The sequence below is a fragment of the Phascolarctos cinereus genome, unplaced genomic scaffold (assembly GCF_003287225.1).
Source record: "Phascolarctos cinereus isolate Bilbo 61053 unplaced genomic scaffold, phaCin_HiC Scaffold_726;HRSCAF=1367, whole genome shotgun sequence".
In the NCBI taxonomy this organism is placed as follows: Eukaryota; Metazoa; Chordata; class Mammalia; order Diprotodontia; family Phascolarctidae; genus Phascolarctos; species Phascolarctos cinereus.
Window position 1 is genome coordinate 154,959,282 of NW_027556098.1, and position 20,794 is coordinate 154,980,075.

Sequence of the window (20,794 nt, forward strand, 5' to 3'; positions counted from 1 at the left end):
CATTATAAGGTCAAGATAGGTAAGAGAAGAAAGTAAAGTCAGAGCAAGGGTACCTGGAAAAATACTGAAGGCTAGAGGTTTCAAGATGGGTGAATAGTTTTAGGAAGGGTGAGACACAGGGTAAAATAAATTGATAGGATGTTTTGGTTATTTTGATTGAGGAATGTCAGGGTTTTTTGTTTTTTTTTTAATCAAGGAAGTGAAAGACTTGGAGATAATGGTGAAATCCAAGGAATAACCATCCCTGGGCATGACTTAGTTCAAGAGGAGGTCTTGGGATATGAGGGACTAAAGATGTAGGAGGTTAGGGTGAGTGAGGGAGAATCAATATGAATGTTGAAGCCTCCTAATATAAGAGCAAGAATTGGGGAAGAAAAAAGTTATGAACCACAAGTTAAATGCTTTGATAAAGGAAGGAGAATGAGCTGGAGATTAGTAGACAATAAATATGCTGATAGCATGAGCTTCAAAAGGAGATGATAGTAGCCAAGGGGAAGTCTGGAAGTGACAGTGGAGAATAAGTAGTATTATGCGTCCTCTTCAGGATCAGTGTGTTAAGGGATGTAAGAGAAAGTACAGACAAAAATAGAGAGGATGGCCAAGGCTGAAATGTAATCTGGGGATGCCAGGTCTCAGTGAATGCAAATAAATGGAAGGAGTATAGAAGGAAGAGTCAGAATGGGGAAGTTTGTTCATCATGGAATGGGAACTCCAGAGGGACACAATAGAGGCTAGGCAGAGTTGGAGTGGGACATAAATGAGGTCTGGTTGATGGGGTTGGGAAATGAGAAAATGAGAGGTAGGAGCTGGGGGTAGTTTACACCTAGGTAGCTGACATTAATACATCACGTTGATATATGTAAAACACTTTGCAAACTTTGCCATTTAACCTGTTCACAAGCCTATGATGTAGATACTATAGCTATTATTATCTGTGTTTTGGAATTGAGGAATTGAGGTTAAGAAAAGTTAAATTACTAGCCCAGAGTCACAGAGCTAGTAAATGATGGAGGCACAATTCAAACCCAGGTCCTCCTTACTCTTTTCACCATTCCTCTGCCTCTCTAACAAAGAGTTTTTAAAGAGTTTTGAGCAGAAATGACCTATACATGAGGGAAATTAACTTGGTAGCAGTACAAAGGATAAATTAGAGGGCATAGAGAACGGAAGTAGGGGAAAAAAAGGGAAAGAAAATGAATAAGCATTTTTTTTGGCAAGGCAATTGGGGTTAAATGACTTGCCCAGGATCACACAGCTAGTAAGTGTCAAGTATCTGGTCTGTGACCAGATTTGAACTCAGGTCCTCCTGACTCCAGGGCCAGTGCTCTATCCACTGTGCCACCTAGCTGCCCCTGCATAAGCATTTATTAAGCACCTGCTATTTGCCAGGCATTGGGCTTGGTGCTTTTACAAACTACTTGAGAGGGAGGCCAACTAAGAAGCTGCTATAATAAATAATAGAGGTGAGTAGCAATGAGAGTCTGCACTACAATTTTTATAGTAGGAATGCTGTTGTTCATCCGTCATTCACTGAGAGGACCAATGACATCACAAGGGCGATATCTTGACCGGCAGGTGAATTGAATTTAAGCAAGGCAGAGCTGTGCAGTCATCAGTCTTACTGCCTCCTCTAGAGTCCTCAAAGTTCAGTGGCAAGACAAAAGTCAAGACAACTGGAGATGGCCCAAAGTAACTTTGGCCTTTCTAAATTAAGGTCTTTTCCAGGTCTCAGATTGTCTGAAGCAATGCCCATTCAATGACTGAGGGCTAGGTAAGAATTGAGACAAAAGATGGCCTAGTTTATCATCAGAAAACTATCAGTTTGGGAGGGGAAGACCCTCCAAAAATAGAAAACAATTGCTATTTACCCTCATTCTAAGCCATCAAAATCTAAACAATGAGCAACAGAGGCTTGGGCTAGGTTAGGGCTTATTATCGTCCATTCAATGAAATCCAGAGAGATTTGGGTTCAAGTAGCTTCATCTGAATCACGATGGGCTTCTTAAAAGGATGTTTTTTCAGAGCTATAATTCAAGAAATCATAAATGAAAACTGCACAGGACAAAAAGTAAACGGTCCCAGCTTTGGATTGGATTGTTCTTTTTTTAAGCAGTGGAAGCCTAGGTTTTAGGCCAAATGGGTGGCAACCTCAGTCTTCCTTTTTGGCTTCAGCAATATTTCACACACACATACACACATGCGCGCGCACATGCACACACACACACACACACATTCATTCCCTGGTTGGAGTTGTTCAAGCTGCTGTCCTAAGGAATGGCCTTCACAAGGAAAAGGGATATTTCTTACCCTAAAACTGTAGCAAAAGGAGAGAGAAGAAAGGAATAATGTTAAGCCAGTTTGCAGTATAGAATTGGGCAGAAAAGAGAACTCCAAACACATCACTGTAATAAGAATAGGCAAACAGTTTAGAACCATAAAGGATATTAGAGACAAAATAATTCAACTCTCTAATTTTAAAGATGAAGTAAACTGAGGCCCAGAAAAAGTTAAGTGAAATGTCTAAGAGGGGCAGCTAGGTGGTGCAAGTGGACAGAGCTCTGGCCTTGGAGTTAGGAGGACCTAAGTTCAAATCTGACCTCAGATGCATGACACTTACTAGCTGCGTGACCCTGGACAAATCACTTAACTCCAATTGCCTCATCCAAAAAAAGCAAAAAAAAAAAAATTAAAAACAAGTGAAATGTCTAAGAATCATGTGAAGTAAGAACAATATAAGCCATATAGGACAATTTTAGTCCAAATTTCCAAGGGGAATATACTATACATAGGAATATACTTTATATTCTTAGTATACACAATATATTCTTAAATGAAAATATATGAACTTTTTAAAAATTTTATAGATTCATAGGATTAGAGCTACAAGGGACCTTAGATATCATCTAGTCTAACTCCATCCTTTTAGAGATGCAGAAGCTCACACCCAGAGAGGTTAATGTCACAAGGAAGGAGCAGAGACTGAATTTGAATCCAGGTCCTCTGGTTCTAATTCAGTGAAATATCTACCATGTTGCAGGGCTTTTTGTTTTCTAAATAAAATGCCTTATTTTATACACTGTGTAGATCTAGATTAGCTTCAGAATAGGCTGCCAAAAAGCCTTTTCAAACAAGTAGGGTATAAGAAAGGCCTAGCAAATTAACATTTTACCTGGGTTCCCAGATGTCAGGGCCAGCCCAGACTTTTCTGCCTACGCCATATTTTCTCTTCAGTGATCCAGTTAATTATCCATTATCTCCAATTTTCCCCTATATTTGCCACTATATTAAACTCATTCATTGAAAATATATATACTATTAGTCATTTATACCATAGTGTGAATTTAAGACAATGTGTTCTTTCCAAGGGATACTTATCTCCTAAGTCTCATGCCTAAGAAATGGAAGACTTTTCCATTATTCAAAGAATTTCATGTCATTCTCTAGAGAGGAAAGATGTTAGATAAGAAGGAAACCCTTCTTTGGCCCCTAAAATTATACTATGTAATAACATCCTTAATTATTACTTGGCCAATTAAGGGTCAAAAAGAAATGAAACAGCAGGTAAGGGGGAAGGGAAAGGCTGATGTCCCAATTTTATGGATATACTCTAATCCCAACATGGACTGCCAAAGTGACCCCTTTATGCCCCATTTTTTCCATCTTTGAAGGATCAGACACAAGTCAGATCACCAGTCAGTGGGGATATCAAACACTGAAATCTGTAAGATCTATTTCTGTGACTCCAGTCTCTGCTATAAAGAGAAGGAATACCTTGAGGTAACCTCTGGGACTACAATATAACTGCCTTCAGAAGCTAAGGAAATTCACTTCAATGTCATCTCCTCAATATAACCATAAAATCACTCCTAAATAATGAGAATTCAGGAAGAGCCTGACATACTTTCTCCAAACAGTTTTCCCTGCATGATCCCAAGCAAAAATTATATAAAGTCTAATAATTCTGCTACAGACTCAGCCTGATTCACCAAATCATGTGCTACAAGATCGGCCTAGATTTTACCTCTGAATCACTGCACAGTTTGTGTACATAAAAGAGTTATTGTCAGGGCAGGGCTTTCATCTCAGAGTAATCACAGTGGCTGCCTTTTGTGCAGATGCACTGATAGGAAGTTGTTCAAATATTCCTACTCTTTGGGCATTCTTAGAAAAAAAGATCAGAGTGCAGGTAATGATTTATATCCTAAGAATTAGGCATCCCACAGGAGGATCTTAGTTGGATTTTTTTAGAGTCATGGAGATTTTAAAAATCATACCCAATGTAATTTTTTTCCCACCAATCCAAAGATTAGTTTGTGCCACCGGAATTTCTATTGCACTAGAAAACCTAATGCAAATAGTTTTATGTACTGAAGTGTAATACAATCTAGGAAGGAAGAAAAAGGAGAAAGAGGAGGAAAGACCATTAATTCTACTGAATGGACAAAGAATGACAGAAGGAAGTAATATGAAATGTATCACTTTGCCATATGTGAAACAAATAGATTCTCAATACAAAAGACCCATTTAAAGATATGTTACTTTAAAGTAAAAAAAAGCATCAAACTCCAAATATCTACAGAGAATGATGCTGAACACAGTAGTGACAAAGCAGATGGCCCATATGTCGAGAACGGCTGCTTACGTTTTCTCTGTTGCTGCTCTTCAAGTCATTCCTCTCTGTGCTATAGTCAAGTTACGAAAATAAACGTGAATTCTCATATCCTTCCTAAACATGGACATGCTGTGTTATTTTTCAATGTGACCATTACTCCCAGAAAATTTACTGGTTTGAGGACTGCAAAGGAGACTGGTGTCACTAAAAAAGAGAATCTTAATGAACAAGAGTGACCTTACCACTTCTGGGAGCAGCCTTGTTGAAAGGTCATGGATGGCTTTGACCACTATACATACAGATGACAGAAGGAATATTACCCCCAAGATCACACAGGCTCTGCAAAGAAACAAGAGGTTGAGAATGTTAATTTGGAATATACCACCCTACAAAGACATTCATATAATCAACAGCAACCATGAAAAGGATAAAGAGAGCAATTCTGAAAAGTTTATGGCTCAATAATCTCCCACTGAGGATGCACACAATTCCCAGAGTTCCCAGAAAGGCAAAAATTTAGAGTCAAAAGGCACCTTATACACCTTCTAGTTCAATACCTTTATTTTACTATTGAGAAAATTGAAACTCATGAGAGTAAGATGAGTTTCCCAGGGTCATACATTGAGTAAGTAGCTAGACTCATATTCAAACCCAGGCCTTTGTACCACATAAAATAGCTTTTGCTACTATAGGGACTATGCATTTATTAAGCACCTGCTATGTACCAGGCACTGTGCTAAGTGCTTTCCAAATATCATTTCATTTGAACCTCAAATCAATCCTATAATGTAGGTAATATTATGATCTTCATTTTACAGTGGAGGAAACTAAGGCAAACAGAGGTCAAGTGACTTGCCTAGGATTACAAAGCTCACAAGAATCTGAGGCTAGATTTGAATTTAGGTCTTCCTGACTCCAGGCCCAAATCTTTATCCAATGTGCCACCTCTGTTACAACACGACTATTTGATAATTAACTTTCAATTGGACCAGACACCATGGGCTATTAAAAGTCAGTACAGTGTGAAAAGCAGTTAAGAAATTTCAATAAATTCACAAAACCCATGAATGTCAAGAATAGGATGAACTTCCAAAGACTACCTTGCAAAAGAACATGTGAATCTATCCAAACCAGATGCAACCTGTATCGTGCATCCATTATTGTGATGAACTGCTTGATTTGAAGTAAATGCAGTGCACTATGTTCCTTTGCTTTTTAAACTGTGCATTCTCTACACAGTCCTAAAGCAACAAGATTAAAAAGTCAAGTAAACCGCTTTGAACAAGTCTAGACAGTTGGGCTATCTCACGTTTGGCACTCATTTTTGTTATGTGTGTCCTACAGGAGGGGTTAACAATTCATCAAGCAGCTGACAAATAAACAAAGAATAACAAGAGAGACTCTATATGGAGCCAATGTATGACATGATTCACCAAAAACACATTCAAGTTTTAGATATTTAAAAGACCCAAGAATTTAAAGAAATAGGGGAAGTTTCTTAACTTGTAAAATGGGAATTCTAGTATTGTAGGTGATCTACATTGTGGGGTTGTTGAGAAACAAAAGGCCTGTAAACCTTAAAATGCTATAGGAATATGTGCTGTTTTTAAAAAAGAGTCCATATTAAGTATGCCTACTGTGTTCCAGACTGTAAGAGGGTTAAATGTCTCAGATCAGAATAGACTTAACTTCCTGTTTTCAATCTTCTTTCTTTATAAGGGAGGGAGTCATTTCAGGAGAAATTTATTGACAATAACTCTTAAGACTACACCCAGAAAGAAAACATTGAGGGAACTTGAAACTCAAAAAGATAGAAACTTCTCAAAGCAAGAAAGTCCATGAAAATTTAAATCTAAAAACAGAAATGAGAAATAAGAGGGAAGTAGGTTTTCCAAGAAATCTGGATATAAGACAAAGCAGGAATTCAATTCAGCAAATATCTAGTAAATGCCTTCTGTGTACCAGGCACTATGACAGGTATCAGGGATATAAAGATTAAAAAAAAAAACAGTCCTCCCCTCAAGGAGCTTACATTCCATTGGAAAGAAATAGCACATACACAAATAAGTGCATAAAATATGTACAAAATAAATTTTGGAAAATAATTTGAAGGCAGAAAATTCCAACTGAAGAGGTCAAAAAAAGGTCTCCTGTAGAAGGTGGCATTGGAATTGTGCCTTTAAAGGACCTGGGGATTCTGAGAGAGAAAGAGGAGAAGAGAGAATATTCCTAGCACATGAGACAGTCTATGCAAAAGCAAAAAATGGGGACATGGAATATTATTTATGGAGGGGGATAAAAGCAGGCCAAGTAAGCCAATTTGTTTGCAGTGAGTTTATTTGTAGAGAGCTTGAGGGGCATTCACCTGAAATCACTCTGGAAAGATAGGTTGGGGGCACATTGTGAAGGCTTTTTAATAACAAACCAAGGAGTTTTAGTTTATCTTAGGAGTAATTGGGAGCCACTAATCTTCTTGGGCTTAGGAGTGACATAGATTTGTGCTTTTGGATTATCCATTTGGCAGCTATTCTGAGGATAGTAGAGGGAGGGGGAAAAGTAGATGCAGATAAACCAATTATGACTCTATTATAATAGGCCAGGTGGTTGACTGAATTAAGATAGTGGCCATGTAAATGAAGAGAAAGGGACAGACACAAGATATTGGGGAGGTAAAATGAACAAGACTTCTTAACTTATTGGATATAGAGAAATCAAGAAAAAGTGGTAAAGGAAAAGGAGAGGAAAAGGAAGAGTCAAGAATGACTAAAATGTTGCAGACATGGATAACTGGAATGATGGTGGTATTCTCAATACTACCACTAAAAGAAATAGGGAAAATGGGAAGAGGGGAATTTAGAGGGGAGAGGAGACAATGAGTTTTGTTTCGGATACATTGAATTTGAGATGGCTATAGGACATCCAAATGGAGAACTGGAGATCAGGAGAGAAATTACGTCTGACTGTACATTTTGGGTGTCATTTGCAAATAGATGATAGTAGAGATGTGGGAACTAATAAGATCACAGACAATGTATTGAAGGAAGAAGATCTATGACAGAGCCATGATAGATACATTCTTATTTGAGGGGGCAGGGCATGGATGATGAACCTGCAAAAGAGAATGAGAAGGAATGGTCAAAAAGGTAGGAGGAGAGCAAGGTCAGAGTAGTGTAAGAAAAACCTAGGGAAGAAAGTACCAAGGGAAAAGAGGTTACAAAGAGTGCCAAATTCTGCAGAGAGGTGAAAAAAGATAAAGATAAGAAAAATCTATTGGATTTAGCAATAAAAAGATTTATTATGATATTGGAAAGAGAATTTCAGTTTATTGATGAGGTTAGATGCCAGATTGCAAGGAGTTAAAAAGTGAGTAGAAGATGAAGTAGTTGAGAGAATGAACATAAACAGTTTTTACTATGACTTTGGCTGTGAAAGTGAAAAAAAGTATAGAACAATACCTTGAGGGGGTGGTAGAGTCAAGTGAAGACTTAATGAATGGAGAACTGGGCTAGGCAGCAGGAAAGGAATCAGTGGAGGGAAGAGGGAAAAAGAGAGGAGAAGGGAAAAAGAAAGGAGGATGGAGACTATAATTGAAAAATTAAAAGATCAAGCTCCCAGAAGAGATGGCATTAAGGGCACATGTAGAGGGACTAGTATTAACAAGGAAAAAAGATACCTCTTACATGAAAATTGTAGCAAAAAGGGAGAGAGTAGAGGAATCATGTGGAGGAAGTTTGAGGTATAGAATTGGAGAGAAAAGGGAACTCAAAACAGATGACTTTGATTTTTCAGTAAAGTATGAATCAAGGTCCCCTGCTGTGAAATAAGGAAGGAGGGGCAAGATAGGTGGCTGGAAGAAGAGAAGAACTGGCATATAGCAGTAAGGGCCCAGTCATATTTAGATTCTATAAAATTTTAGAGGCCCCTGTCAGCATGGTTATATGACTTCCACTAGTGGGTTTAGCAGCAGGAGAGCAGGAACAGACAGGGTGAAGGGTAGGAGTAAACCAAGGTTGGGAAGTGACTCAGAAGGAAAATAATGCTGAGAAAGAGTGACATAAGACCTTGGATGTTGATCTTCATGCAGGAGCCCAAGGTAAGGTGTTTAAGGAAGGAAATCTAATAATACCTAGGAAAGAAGAAAATAATTTAACCATGCTAATTTTGATATAAAATGGAGGGAGAAGAAGGGTGGTAAAGGCAAGAGAATGGCAAGGGAGAAGTTCAAGAACAATAGGAATAAAATGGATATGAGGTGAAAAGAAAAGACAATAGTCATTCTAATTTTATCAGTTCATTATCTTTATATACCTTATATGTGAAAAATTTTTAACCCATGTGATTTCCCCATAAATTAACATATTTCTAGACCTAATCAGTGCTCAGAAAATAAAAATTAATTTTAACAGTAGCCTGAATGACTTATGATTAATAAGTAAACCCAGGGGTGGGGAACCTGTGCTCAAGGCCACATATAGCCTTCTAGGTCTTTGGATGCGGTCTTTTACCTGACTCCAAGTTCTACACAACAAATCCTTTTATTAAGGGGATTTGTTCTCTGAAGTTTGGATTCAGTCAAAAGGCCATACTTGAGGACCTACAGGGCCACATGTGGCCTTGAGGCCTCTGGTTCCTCACCCTTATGTAAATCTATCACTCATGAACACAAGATGCATGTGCACAGATCTGCATATACAGGTATATTGCTATATATAATCACATAGATATATTTCATATCCCTAGACTTCCTCTACTAGAACTCAGGTATTCTGTTGGCATATTCCAAGAACTAATCCCAGCTCTGCCTTTAATTAGCTGTGCAACCTCAGACAACCACTCAATTTTCTGGGCTGCATTCTTTTTTCATCAGTAGAAAAAGAGATAGTTGGACTAGATAAATTCCAGACTCTCATCTGGATGTCTGAGGGACTGCTGACTGTGGGAACAAGAATGCAGGTCTGGAATCAGAATGGAAAGGGCTGGGGAGGAAAGCATATTAGGACTTGAGGAACATTGTTGTAGTTATGGGGGGTAGGAGGGGAGCAGAGGGGCATAAAAAAAAGTAACACAGTGGTGCATGTCAGAAAACAGAGGGCCTCCCTAAGAGTCATGGGATTGTGGATTTAGAGAGCCAGAAGGGGGCTTAGGAACTGTGAAGTCCAACCCCCTCCCCCTCCCATTTTACAGATGAGCAAACTGAGGAACAGAAGATGTTTTAAGTGACTTGCCCAGGGTCAAACAGCTAGGAAGGGTGGGAGATAAAATGTGAACTCAGGCCATCCAGACTCCAAGTCCAGGTCTCTAACCACTGCACCACCCATTTGCTTCCAACAAGTGAGAAGGTATTGCCCATCAAGCTGGAGGCACCTGGCAAGAGAGGAGAGACTATGATGCCAACATTCACCCACTTGCTCTAAGTCCCAGCACAGACAGGTCATAGGATCTGATATGCTCAGGACTTTGCCCAAGGTAGCAAGAACCACCCACCATCTTGGACTGTTATCAGGGACTCTTTTCTTACATCCTGGTGTGGTGGAAATAACGTTGGACTTAGAGCTAGAGAAAGTGAGTTCAAATCACGACTTCGCTATTTATCTATGTGAATGTCATTGGCTAAATCACTAATCTGAGCCTCAAGTTGTGCTGTGTTTGGTTTTGTTCTTTGTCCATAGAATGAGGGGTTAGACCAGATGGATTCTAGGGTCTCTTCTGGCTCTGGGTTTATGATTCTGTGCTCAGTTGTCTGGCCATTCACATCTCTCCATCTAAATACAGTAAAAACCAGTCAAAACTGCTAATGTCTGGAGTCTGCTGGTGCTCAGCCAGTCACGACATTGGTTACATGGTCAAATTAGATTAGGAAATGTTGATAATCTATTAAACTGATGTTATCCCTAATTGTATTAGCAAAGCAGAATGATTTAGGCTTCTTAGGGTCAGTTTTATGGAATTGCAAGCCATAGCCTCTCAAATTCAGATTTCTTGCTATTCAAACTCAATGCTTCTTAAAATACAAGTGTGAACCTAAAAATCAATGTGGTTAGAAGATAATTCAAGAAATTATAATGATTTCAAAAAAAGTAAGATGCAAAGTAGAAAAAAGAAAGGGATAGTTTAATAATGACTGAGTAATAAAAGTATGAAAGCAGTACATAGCAGGTGGGATGCCAAATCTTTGTAATGAGACACTTAAGACAGAAAATATGGTTGAATATAATAATAGCTAGCATTTATATAGTATGTAAAGTTTCCAGAGTGCTTTATAATTATCATCTCATTTTATCCTCACAACCTAGGAGGTAGGCAGTATTAATATATTTGTTTCATAGTTGATGAAACTGAGGCAAGCAATTAGTGACTTGCTCAAGGTCACACAACTGGTAAATATCTGAGGCAAGATTTAAATTTAGGTAGGTCTTCTTGATTCCAGATCTAGCACTCTAACTGCTGTGACACCTAGCTGCCTTTAAATGAAAAAGAAAAGGAGAGAGAAAGCAAAAATCAGGTCATGAACAAGTAGCCATTAATCATCCAAAAAGTACATAGCCCTGAAGAAAGGTAACCTGAAGAATCCCAAACTAGGACTTGTCATAAAGCAGAAAACCATGGCTCACATTGAAAATTCAAAGTTGGACAGAGGAAGCACCATGGACAGCAGTTCAGTGAAAGCATGACAAGGAGGAAGAAATGGAAGGTATCAAAGAGATATATGAAACTAGAAGTGATTTTGAAAGCCTAAAAAGAAGGAAGGGGGGAGGGAAGTGTGCTACTGCAATTGAACATTGGAAACAGTATAAAAATATGAAAAATAAGGAAAGTAGCCCTGAGATTTGGTGAACAAGGCATAGCTAAATTAAGAAAAGCCACCTGGAAGGTCTTTCAGCAGAGTCTAGACAACCTTAAGGCCAAGTATATTGTAGAGGGGACTCCTGCTTAGGAATAGGTTAGACTAGAAGACCTCTAAGGTCACTTCTAACTCTAAGATTCTGATTTTACTTGTAATAAATACTGCCCACACTCAGAACTGGGTGAAGCATTTGTGCACCCACGACATAATTCATCTGTTGTTCTCATCTGTTGAATTCAAAATGCTATTCTCTTATCTATTACTGTCCACTGGAGGTTTTGAGCTTTGCCTAACATGTGACTTCATTTATAATGTAACTAAGATATGTGTATTATGGGCAGTAGAATGTTCTGGCAGTATAAATGAGTATTTACAAAAACAACATTACAAACCATCCCTTTGTTGCTCTCTTTCCCCATCCCTGCTCCACCCCATCACAGGATGCATCCTAGGCAGCTATCTGCTTCAATGTATATGTCTAGTCTCAACTCTGCATACAGTCTAAACATTTTCTATTTTTTTAGGAAGCACTTCCATAGTCTTTTGTCTGATGAAGAATGGTGAGGGTAGTGGGGGATTAATCTTAATATATGAGGGCTGCCAAGCTGCTCCCAGAACATGGACTATAACCCTAAAATAAGAACACTTGGAAAGGAGAAAAATATGGATATTTATTTAAAAGAGATTTCAAAGGAAAATGTATCTCTTCCTGGAGAATAATTTGGTACTGAAGGTAGAAAAAATCTTCAAGTTTAGACTCCAAGAATTTATTTCTATTTGGAGGACTCTTGTGTAAAATCACTGGGATTTAATTATTAAACTATCATTTAATCTTGAACTTATAGAGGGAAAATGGCATCTAACAAATTCTAAACAAACAGCTACTGCCTGGTTAATTTCATTTCCTCAAGAAACTAGTAGAGTGGCATGTTTGTGTATGACAGCCACAAAGGCAAAGGAACTACTCTTCCCCTTCTCTAGAAACCAGTCTAAACATGGGGTCATTTTCAGTCAAAAAAAAAAAATCACTGGGTTCCAAGAGTTTCACAAAGGAATATGGGTAAAATAGGGAGAAAGAGAATCATCTCCATCTTTATCACAGAAAAAGTCACTTTAAGCACGCTTACATCTACATATACAAAAACAATGTGGTGTAATGACCAGCCTTAGCGTAAGAAAGAACCGGGTTCAATTCTGACTTTGGTACATACTGGCTGTGTGACCATAAGTAAATCACTTAACCTTCCAGTGCCCCCAGGCAACTCTATGAATCTATAAAATGAAAGACAATTTACTGATCTCCATAAGTGGAAGGAGTTTGCAAACTGGGAGCTCTTTGTACTGATGAAAGGAATCCATCTTTCCACTAACACCCACCCTCAAAAAAAGATTATACACTAAAAAAAATCATGTCCTCTATATAATATAAATAAGATTATGGAATTCTTTTTGTGTCATGAAGGGATTCCTTTACAAAAGGCATTTCTTAAAGGTTTAAGTGAGAGGGACTTGCTGGTATTATCAAATATGTGTTATGCCTGGATGATTTCCAATTTTATTTAATTGCTAATGAGCTCTTAAAAATCATTTCTTTATCAAAGAGTCTAGGAAGAGGGAGAATAATAAACCTTAAAGTCAAAGTGTAAGGAATCAACTGTCTGATGAAGATCAATCAGAAATTTTAAAGGGATCTTTGAAATGTAGAATAAATCAATAAAGGCCTACAATTTGATTTTGAAAATTGACTTTACACACAACTCATCAACTTCCCTGTTACATAAAAGAAAGCACACCTGCACTTTTTTGACTATATGTCCTTCACTTCTGTTGCTGTAAGCAGAGAATCAAAGTAGAAAATGTCTTAAGATCCGTTTCTAATCCAGGATGCTTGAAATTCTGTGTACTTGGAAAGAAAAAAGAAAAACTAGTCCCCATAATCCTTTATAAACCAAAAGTCTGTCTTTTTACCATTTTAATTTTCCTTCTAATGCTATAAATTTAAAAGAAACCGTCAGCCTTTCTCTAACGTGGTTGTAAGGCTGTAACTTGGCACTTATCTGTTAGCACAGCCAAGATGGCTATTATTAGCAAAGGAGTATGATGCTATTTTTAAACATTTTATTAATAATGCATTATGTTTACATAGCATCTTTCCTCTCAAGCACTCAAAGTTCTTTGTATATCAGCTCATAAATCCCTTGGCAGTCCCTTATCAGCAGAGTTGGTTGGGGGAGGGGAAAAAGGGAGGGATCTAAACTTGTGTTTTAAACAAGTTTAGATGCAAAAGTTTAAGAAATTTTTCCAGGGTCACCTATTAATTGCCCAGTTAATTCAGAAATAGAATCTACATCACTTAATTTACAGGCTAGTGCTCGGACCTGTGGACCATCAGCCACTCTCATGTTCTGGGCTATACACGTGGCGATCTTATAATATATTCACTCCAGAGACTGTGATGAGATATGGGACATTGCCTAGATTCTGGTTAGGAATAAGCAGAGCAAATGCTGCTTGCTCAGTGTCTTCCTTGGTACTTCGCTCCTGTCTTGGGACAAAGGTGGAAATGTTTGGGGGAAGGGAGCAGGAAGAAAGCAGATGAAAGATATAAACAATGTAGCCTGACTAGCAGACAGTCAAATGGGCATGCAGAATCTTGCATAGCAGTTACACTTTCAGGCAGCTGAGGTACAACAGCCAAGAGAAGCCTATGCAAGAAATAAGCAATCTCTCCCAGCCCACTTCATCTCCCCTGATAAAGCAAGAGGCAATTTTGAGGAAGGAGTGGGGAGGTTTTTCAAGGAATAGACAATCCAACTACCATCCACTGCTCTCAAAATTCTCTTGTTCTATAGTTGTATAATTCCCACATTGCCTCAAATTCTAACTACTCTTGTTTCAAACACATTCGATGTTTCCTCAAGAATAGTAAAAAGCTGTCAGATATTTGCACCCTAAGGGTGAAGTGTGCTAATTACAGATGGGATTGAGAGCCTCTAAGTGTAATTAGTTGAAAGTATTAATTTTCAGATCTCAAGGTGGGACATCAAAACCTGCGCAGATACTCAACTCCTTACTTCGACCCCCTCTTCTCCAAATGCACACAAAAACCTTCTCATAGCTGCTACTGAGCTGAATATCTAGACCTTGACCAATTTATGCACTTGTGGGACTTCAGCTCTTATTAGTTAAGCCCAATTTATTTTAAATTCTAAACTACCTGCCTATTTTTAATAGGAGAGTGAAATTCAAAAGGTGAGTGATAACAGGCTTCTTTCCATTTTTTCCCAACTTTTACTTAAACTCTAAAATATGCACTTCTCACAATTAATCAAATTAATTCAAATTTTAATGTTTAATATTTGATTTATGATATTTCATGTCAGATTTTAAAGTATTAAAACATTTCACAGTAGAGGCCCTTCTAGTTTCAGTAGGTAGGTAGTGGCTAGAGGACTGAACCTGGAAGCAGGAAGACCTGAGTTCAAAACCTGCCTAAGAAAGACACTTACTAGCTACGTGACCCTGGGTAAGTCACTTTGATTCTGTCTACCTTGGTTTTTTCATTTGTAAAAAGGGGATAATGAATGAATAAAGCACTTATTGAGCACTTACTATGTACAGAGCACTGTGCTAGGTGCTGAGGATACAAAGAGAAAATTAAGAGTCCCTATTTTATTTGCCTTTTTTAGGCAATTATAAGTGACTTGCCCAGGGTCACACAGCTAGTTAAGTTTCAAGTGTTTGGTCTGAGGGTAGATTTGAACCCAGGTCCTCCTGACTTCAGGCCTGGTGCTCTATCCACTGCACCACCTAGCTGCCCCAAGACTCCCTAATTTAAAGGAGCTCACATTCTCATGGGAAAGACAACACAGGGAAGATTTCAGCAGCACATTGGTTAGAAAGATCCCATGATCCTTAGGGGATGGGGGAAAAGCACCTACCTCCCAAGGTTGTTATGAGAATAAAATGTGATAATATTTATAAATGCACTTTCAAACCTTAAAATACTATATAATTTTTCTCTTTTTCTCTAATTTTTAATATTTGTTTTAAACTTGAATACAAAATGAGAAAAGAAAAAAAATTGCCCTGTACACAGCAGAACATAAGAGAGGATTCAATATAAAATAATAAATTTCCATTTCAAGAAAAATAATTTGTATAATACTAAATACTAAAGGCTGTCCAGCTTTTCTTTGCTTCCTTGCAGGTTTTCTTTTGTTCTCTGCTGTGAATTTTGATTATTTTTTCCTTCCCTCCCATACCTCTGCCCTAAAGAAGGCTACAATTAAGCAAAGATGTGTGTGTGTATACACATACACATATACAAAGATTGCTATAAACACACAGATATATATATACACATATACACTCATGTAAGACCATCCTATGCTTATTTCCACTTGTCATCTGTTTCTCTGACAGTGGATAGCATCTTCCTTCATAAGTCCAAGTCTTTTCATGTTTTCCTGGATCCACTAACTTACCATTTTCTACACTACAGCAATTTCCAACACAATCACATCCTATCTGAGAAACTGTCTATGAAAGTTTTTCCCCAATTTTTTGTATTCCTTCTATTCTTGGCCATACAGATTTTATTTATACAAGAAATTTTTGATTTAAAATAATCAAAATTATCCATTTCATACTGCAACAGTACTCTCACCTCGTAATATAATTTAAGGTCTGATACTGCTGGATCTGCTTTCTTTATATCTTTTTCCCCTGGTTTCTTTGAAGTTCCTGACCTTTTGTTCTTCCAAGTGAACTTTGTTATTATTTTTTCTTCACTCAAGCCAACCTCCAACCCTGGAGGTTGGGTCTTTCTTGGGGTCTTCTCAAGTTGTCTTAGAAGAACAACTGCTTTACCCTGACTTTTGTTTATGTCCTGCTCCTTTAAGTTCCGTCTGACGTGATGTTCTATCTTTTTTTGTGGAGGAAATTTGGAGAGCCAAAAGTTTTCTGACCTACTCCATCTTTTTATAATTTATGGAAATTATTTAAATGTGTGGCCAATGATGAAAACTAAAAGATCAAGTTATGAACACATGCTTTATTTATGGCTTCTTAATAGTGGATTGTGTTACACTAGCAAGGATCTTTCTTTACTTTTGTGTATAAGTGTTCAAAAGGCAAGGCAAGTCAATAAAAGCCTTTTTTTCAACAGGGAATGGGATGGTGGGTATAGGTATAAAAATGTGCCATAATACAAATAGATTTTGCAGGAGTGAACACTTTCCAACACAGAAACATAATAAGAGTTAATAATAGCTAATATTTATATAGCTCTTACTATGTGCCAGGTGCTGTGCTAAGTGCTATACAGTTATTATCTTGTTTGTTTATCACAACAACTTTGGAGGTAGGTGCTGTTATTATCCCCATTTTACAGCTGAGGAAACTGAGACAGACAGAGGTTAAGTGGCTTGCTTAAGATCACACAGCTAAAAAGTATCTGAGACTGGATTTGAACTCGAGTTGACTTCATGCCCAGCATTCAATCCATGGTGCCGCCCAGCTGCCTGAAGCATATTGTGTGCCGTCCAAGAAGGGAAAAAACAAATATGTATTTCTTCAAAATGAAGCCTACTTTAGTAGGTTGAATACTCAGAAATCTATAGAATAAATTCTGGGGAATTGGGAAAGATTCTTTGCCTAGGATTATTTTTTCAAATGGTCTGTGACTGCCTGAAAGTTTCTATTAGAGATTAATAGAATCTTAAATTTGAGGAAAAAGCCTAAAAATCATGAAACTTAAACCCAAGTCCCCCCCCCCAAAGAAGAGCCCTCTGTTACAGTATTTCTGAGAGTTTTTCAGTCTCTACTTGAATGTTTCTTAGCACTTGGCCAAGATGTGAGCTGTTCTGCACCTGGACAGCACCACTAGTGAGAAAATTCTTATGTAGAGCCCAAATCTGACTCTCAATAGTTTCCACTTATGGATTCTATTTATCTCCTCCAGAACTTTGCAGAATAAGACTTATTCCTTTTCCACATAGCAACCCTTCAGATATTCAAAGAGAGAATCTATGTTCTTTTATTCATGCTAAAAACCTAGAAGTTCAGCCATTCCTTCATATACTATAGTTTCTAACTTTCTGCCATCTTGGTTGTGCTATTCTAAATTCTATCTAAATTATCAGGGTCCCCTTTAAAATATGATACCCAGAAACAATACTCTAAATGTGATCCAAACAGCATAGACTATTATGGACCTTTACCTAGACACTAATTCTTTTGGGATAACAAAACGACTATTTTCAATTATTTATATATTCATTCATTCATTTATGTATTCATTCATTCATTTTAAGAAGCTTAATATTTAAGAATAATGACACACATTTTGGTTTAGATTCATTTTATCTCTTGATAACAATTATAGCAAGGATATCAATTTACTAAGGAATTTTATTGGGCAAGTGATTTGAATCTATGATTTCACTGGTATGCTGAGCAAGCATTCTCATTGATAGATGATCAACTGTTATGCAACTTCTAGAAAACTGACTGAGGGGGCAGCTGGGTGGCACAGTGGATAGAGTATTTATCCTGGAGTCAGGAGGACCTAAGTTCAAGTCCAATATCAGACACTTATTAGCTGTGTGACCCTAGGCAAATCACTTAACCCCAACTGCTTCCAAAAAAAAAAAAACCTGAGAACTTAAGTAGTTTGTCAAGGGTCACGTAGTCAATATATGTATCAGAACTTGAACTTGACCTTAAATACATAATCAGGGATGGGGAACCTGTGGCCTCAAGGCCACATGTGGCCCTCTAGGTCTTCAGGTGTGGCCCTTTGAATCCAAACTTTACTGAATAAATCCCCTTAATAAAAGGATTTGTTAAAAAAAAAATAAAAAAATTTTTTAAAAAAGGATTTGTTCTGTTAAACTTAGACTCAGTCAAAAGTCCATACGTGGCCTTGAGGTCACAGTTCCCTACCCTGTCTTAGGTGAAGTGACCAAGATTTGTGACTCTAAGTCCAATGCATTATCCCCTGTTAGCTTGCCTCACTTTAATGGAGTAAGCCAGATAGTAACAGTGTCTTGAATACGTGCCAAAGGCAATACTATGATGATCTCCTTTGAGAAATTTTCCTTTAAAGCGATGGCCCAAACATAGGATCAGAGAGACATGGCAAGATAAGAATTTATGTGAAAGAGATCAAGGTGCTTCATTGGACTATAATCTCAGTATAAGCCCCAACTTGACATGGCAAGCAAAATTAGTATTCACTAATACTACCTTCGGTTGGATAAATGGAGGCATAGTACCAGGAAAATGGAAGGGAATTGTGTTAAGTTTCAGCATTACATATTAGGAAGGACATTGAAAAAATGGAGACTACGTAGAGGCAGGCTACCAGGGTGGAACTAAGGACCAAGACACAAAGGGATTAGTTCTAAGAACTAAGGATGTTTAGACATAAGGAGAAAAGACTCAGGGGCAGCTAGGCGGCTCAGTGGATAGAGCACGAGCCCTAAAGTCGGGAGGACCTGAGTTCAAATCTGACCTCAGATCGAACACTTGACACTTATTAGCTATGTGACCCTAGGCAAGTCACTTAATCCCAATTGCCTAAAAAAAAAAGACAGGAGGTTGAAGAATTGGGGGATAGAGGGTAATTAAAGTTGTCAGTTTTTGAAAGGTTTATATGTGAACGCTGGACCAAAATTACTCAACTTGGTCCCAAAGGGCAATGAGGGCAATGGGTAGAAGTTGAAAAGTGGTGAATTTAGACTTGATGTAAGTACAATTTTCCTAATAATTAAAGCTATCTTTTGTTGTTGTTCTTGTTGTTTGTTTGGGGGAAGCAATTGGGGTTAAGTGACTTGACCAAGATCACATAGCTAGTAAATTTCTAAGGCCAGATTTGAACCCATGTCCTCCTGACTCCAGGATTGGTGCTCTATCCACTGTGCCACTTAGCTGCCTCCCCCAATTAAATCTTTCTAAAAGCAGGAAAGGGTGCATCTTGGGATGGAGGGTATCAGTGATGATGATAATGATAACAGCCAACACTTAGAAGCTCATTAATTTTCAAAAAGCACTTTGCATAAATTATCTTATTTGGGTTTCAAAACAAACCTTTGGTTTATAAACTACAGGTATTATTTTCCCTATTTTACAGAGAAGGAAACTGAGGCTCAGGAATATTAAATGGCCCCCCTGATGTTTACAAATGTAGTTTCAGAGGGAAGATTCAGAGAGGGGTCTTTCTAACTCCAAGTCCTCCACCCTATCCATCACACCATACTATCTCAGTAGAGGTCTTCAAGTAGAAGCTAGAGAGCCACTGATTGGGGTCATTGTAGAGGATATTCCTGCTGAGGTATGGCTTTAACTAGAGGAGAAATATGGTGTTTAATTTAGCAGGGACTGATTTAGATGTCTCTAAGATCTTCTCCAACAGCAGAAAGAGTACCACAGTCTGAGAAGCTTGGTTGAAATTGTGCCTCTGACATTGCCTGTGAGACCTTAGGTCAGTCACTTTGCTTCTCTTAGTCTCAATTTCTTCCTCTGTAAAAAGAAGGGTTTATAGAGAACAAATAATGAAACATATCTCCATTTTCTCAATAGAGAGGAGGGGGGCTACGTATGAATAATGTGTAGGCGGTGAGGGAAAGAGGAGGAAGTTCCAGGAAGTGTACATCTAGAAATGACTGATGAGAAAACAAAAGCAACAATAGAAAAATTTTTTAAAAATAAAATAAAATAGAGGTCAGACTAGATCAGGGGTGGGGACCCTCTAGGTCCTCAAGTGCGGCCCTTTGACTGTGAAGTATGGATTCAGTCAAGGGGTCACACTTGAGGACCTAGAGAACCACATGTAGCCTCGAGGCTGTGGGTTCCTCATCCCTGACTAGATTATCTTCAAGATATTTTTCAGGTCCAAATTCTACGATCTATGATCTCATGACATCTGATGTCCTTTCCAATTTCCAATTTCAGAGATTTTTAAATAACCAGATAGCTCTTGGCGAAAATTGTCTCTGATGTCTTTCTGTTTTCTTTTATGTACCCTCTCACTGCAATGAGTGAGCCCCCCATCCCTACCCGGTGCCCTCAGATTATCCTTTAACTGTCTGGCAACCTTATTCAGAGCTACCCTTTTCAGAAGTACCCTCATTGATCCCAAACTGTTCTTCTCCTTAGCATCTCTAATCCTCCCCACCAATTTCTATAAGATTCTATTAAGCTTTGGACAAACTCATTAAAATAATTTATGAGAATATGTGAATGTAGTGCACTGGAAAGAGTGGTGGATTTCAGAGTAAGGAAGACCTGAGTTCAAATCCAGCCTTACATATTTACTTGCTGTTTGATGCTGG

General features: G+C 38.1%; 1 protein-coding gene across 2 annotated transcripts in view; it reads right to left on the minus strand.

The window, feature by feature from the left end:
- Nucleotides 1-20,794, minus strand: part of TMEM163 (transmembrane protein 163) — a 399,751-nt gene that overhangs the window by 68,745 nt on the left and 310,212 nt on the right. For both annotated transcript variants that reach the window (XM_078146075.1, XM_021009490.2), the window contains exon 5: nt 4,855-4,951. In XM_078146075.1, the coding sequence (XP_078002201.1) occupies nt 4,855-4,951 (97 nt within the window). The remainder of the gene's footprint in view (nt 1-4,854; nt 4,952-20,794) is intronic.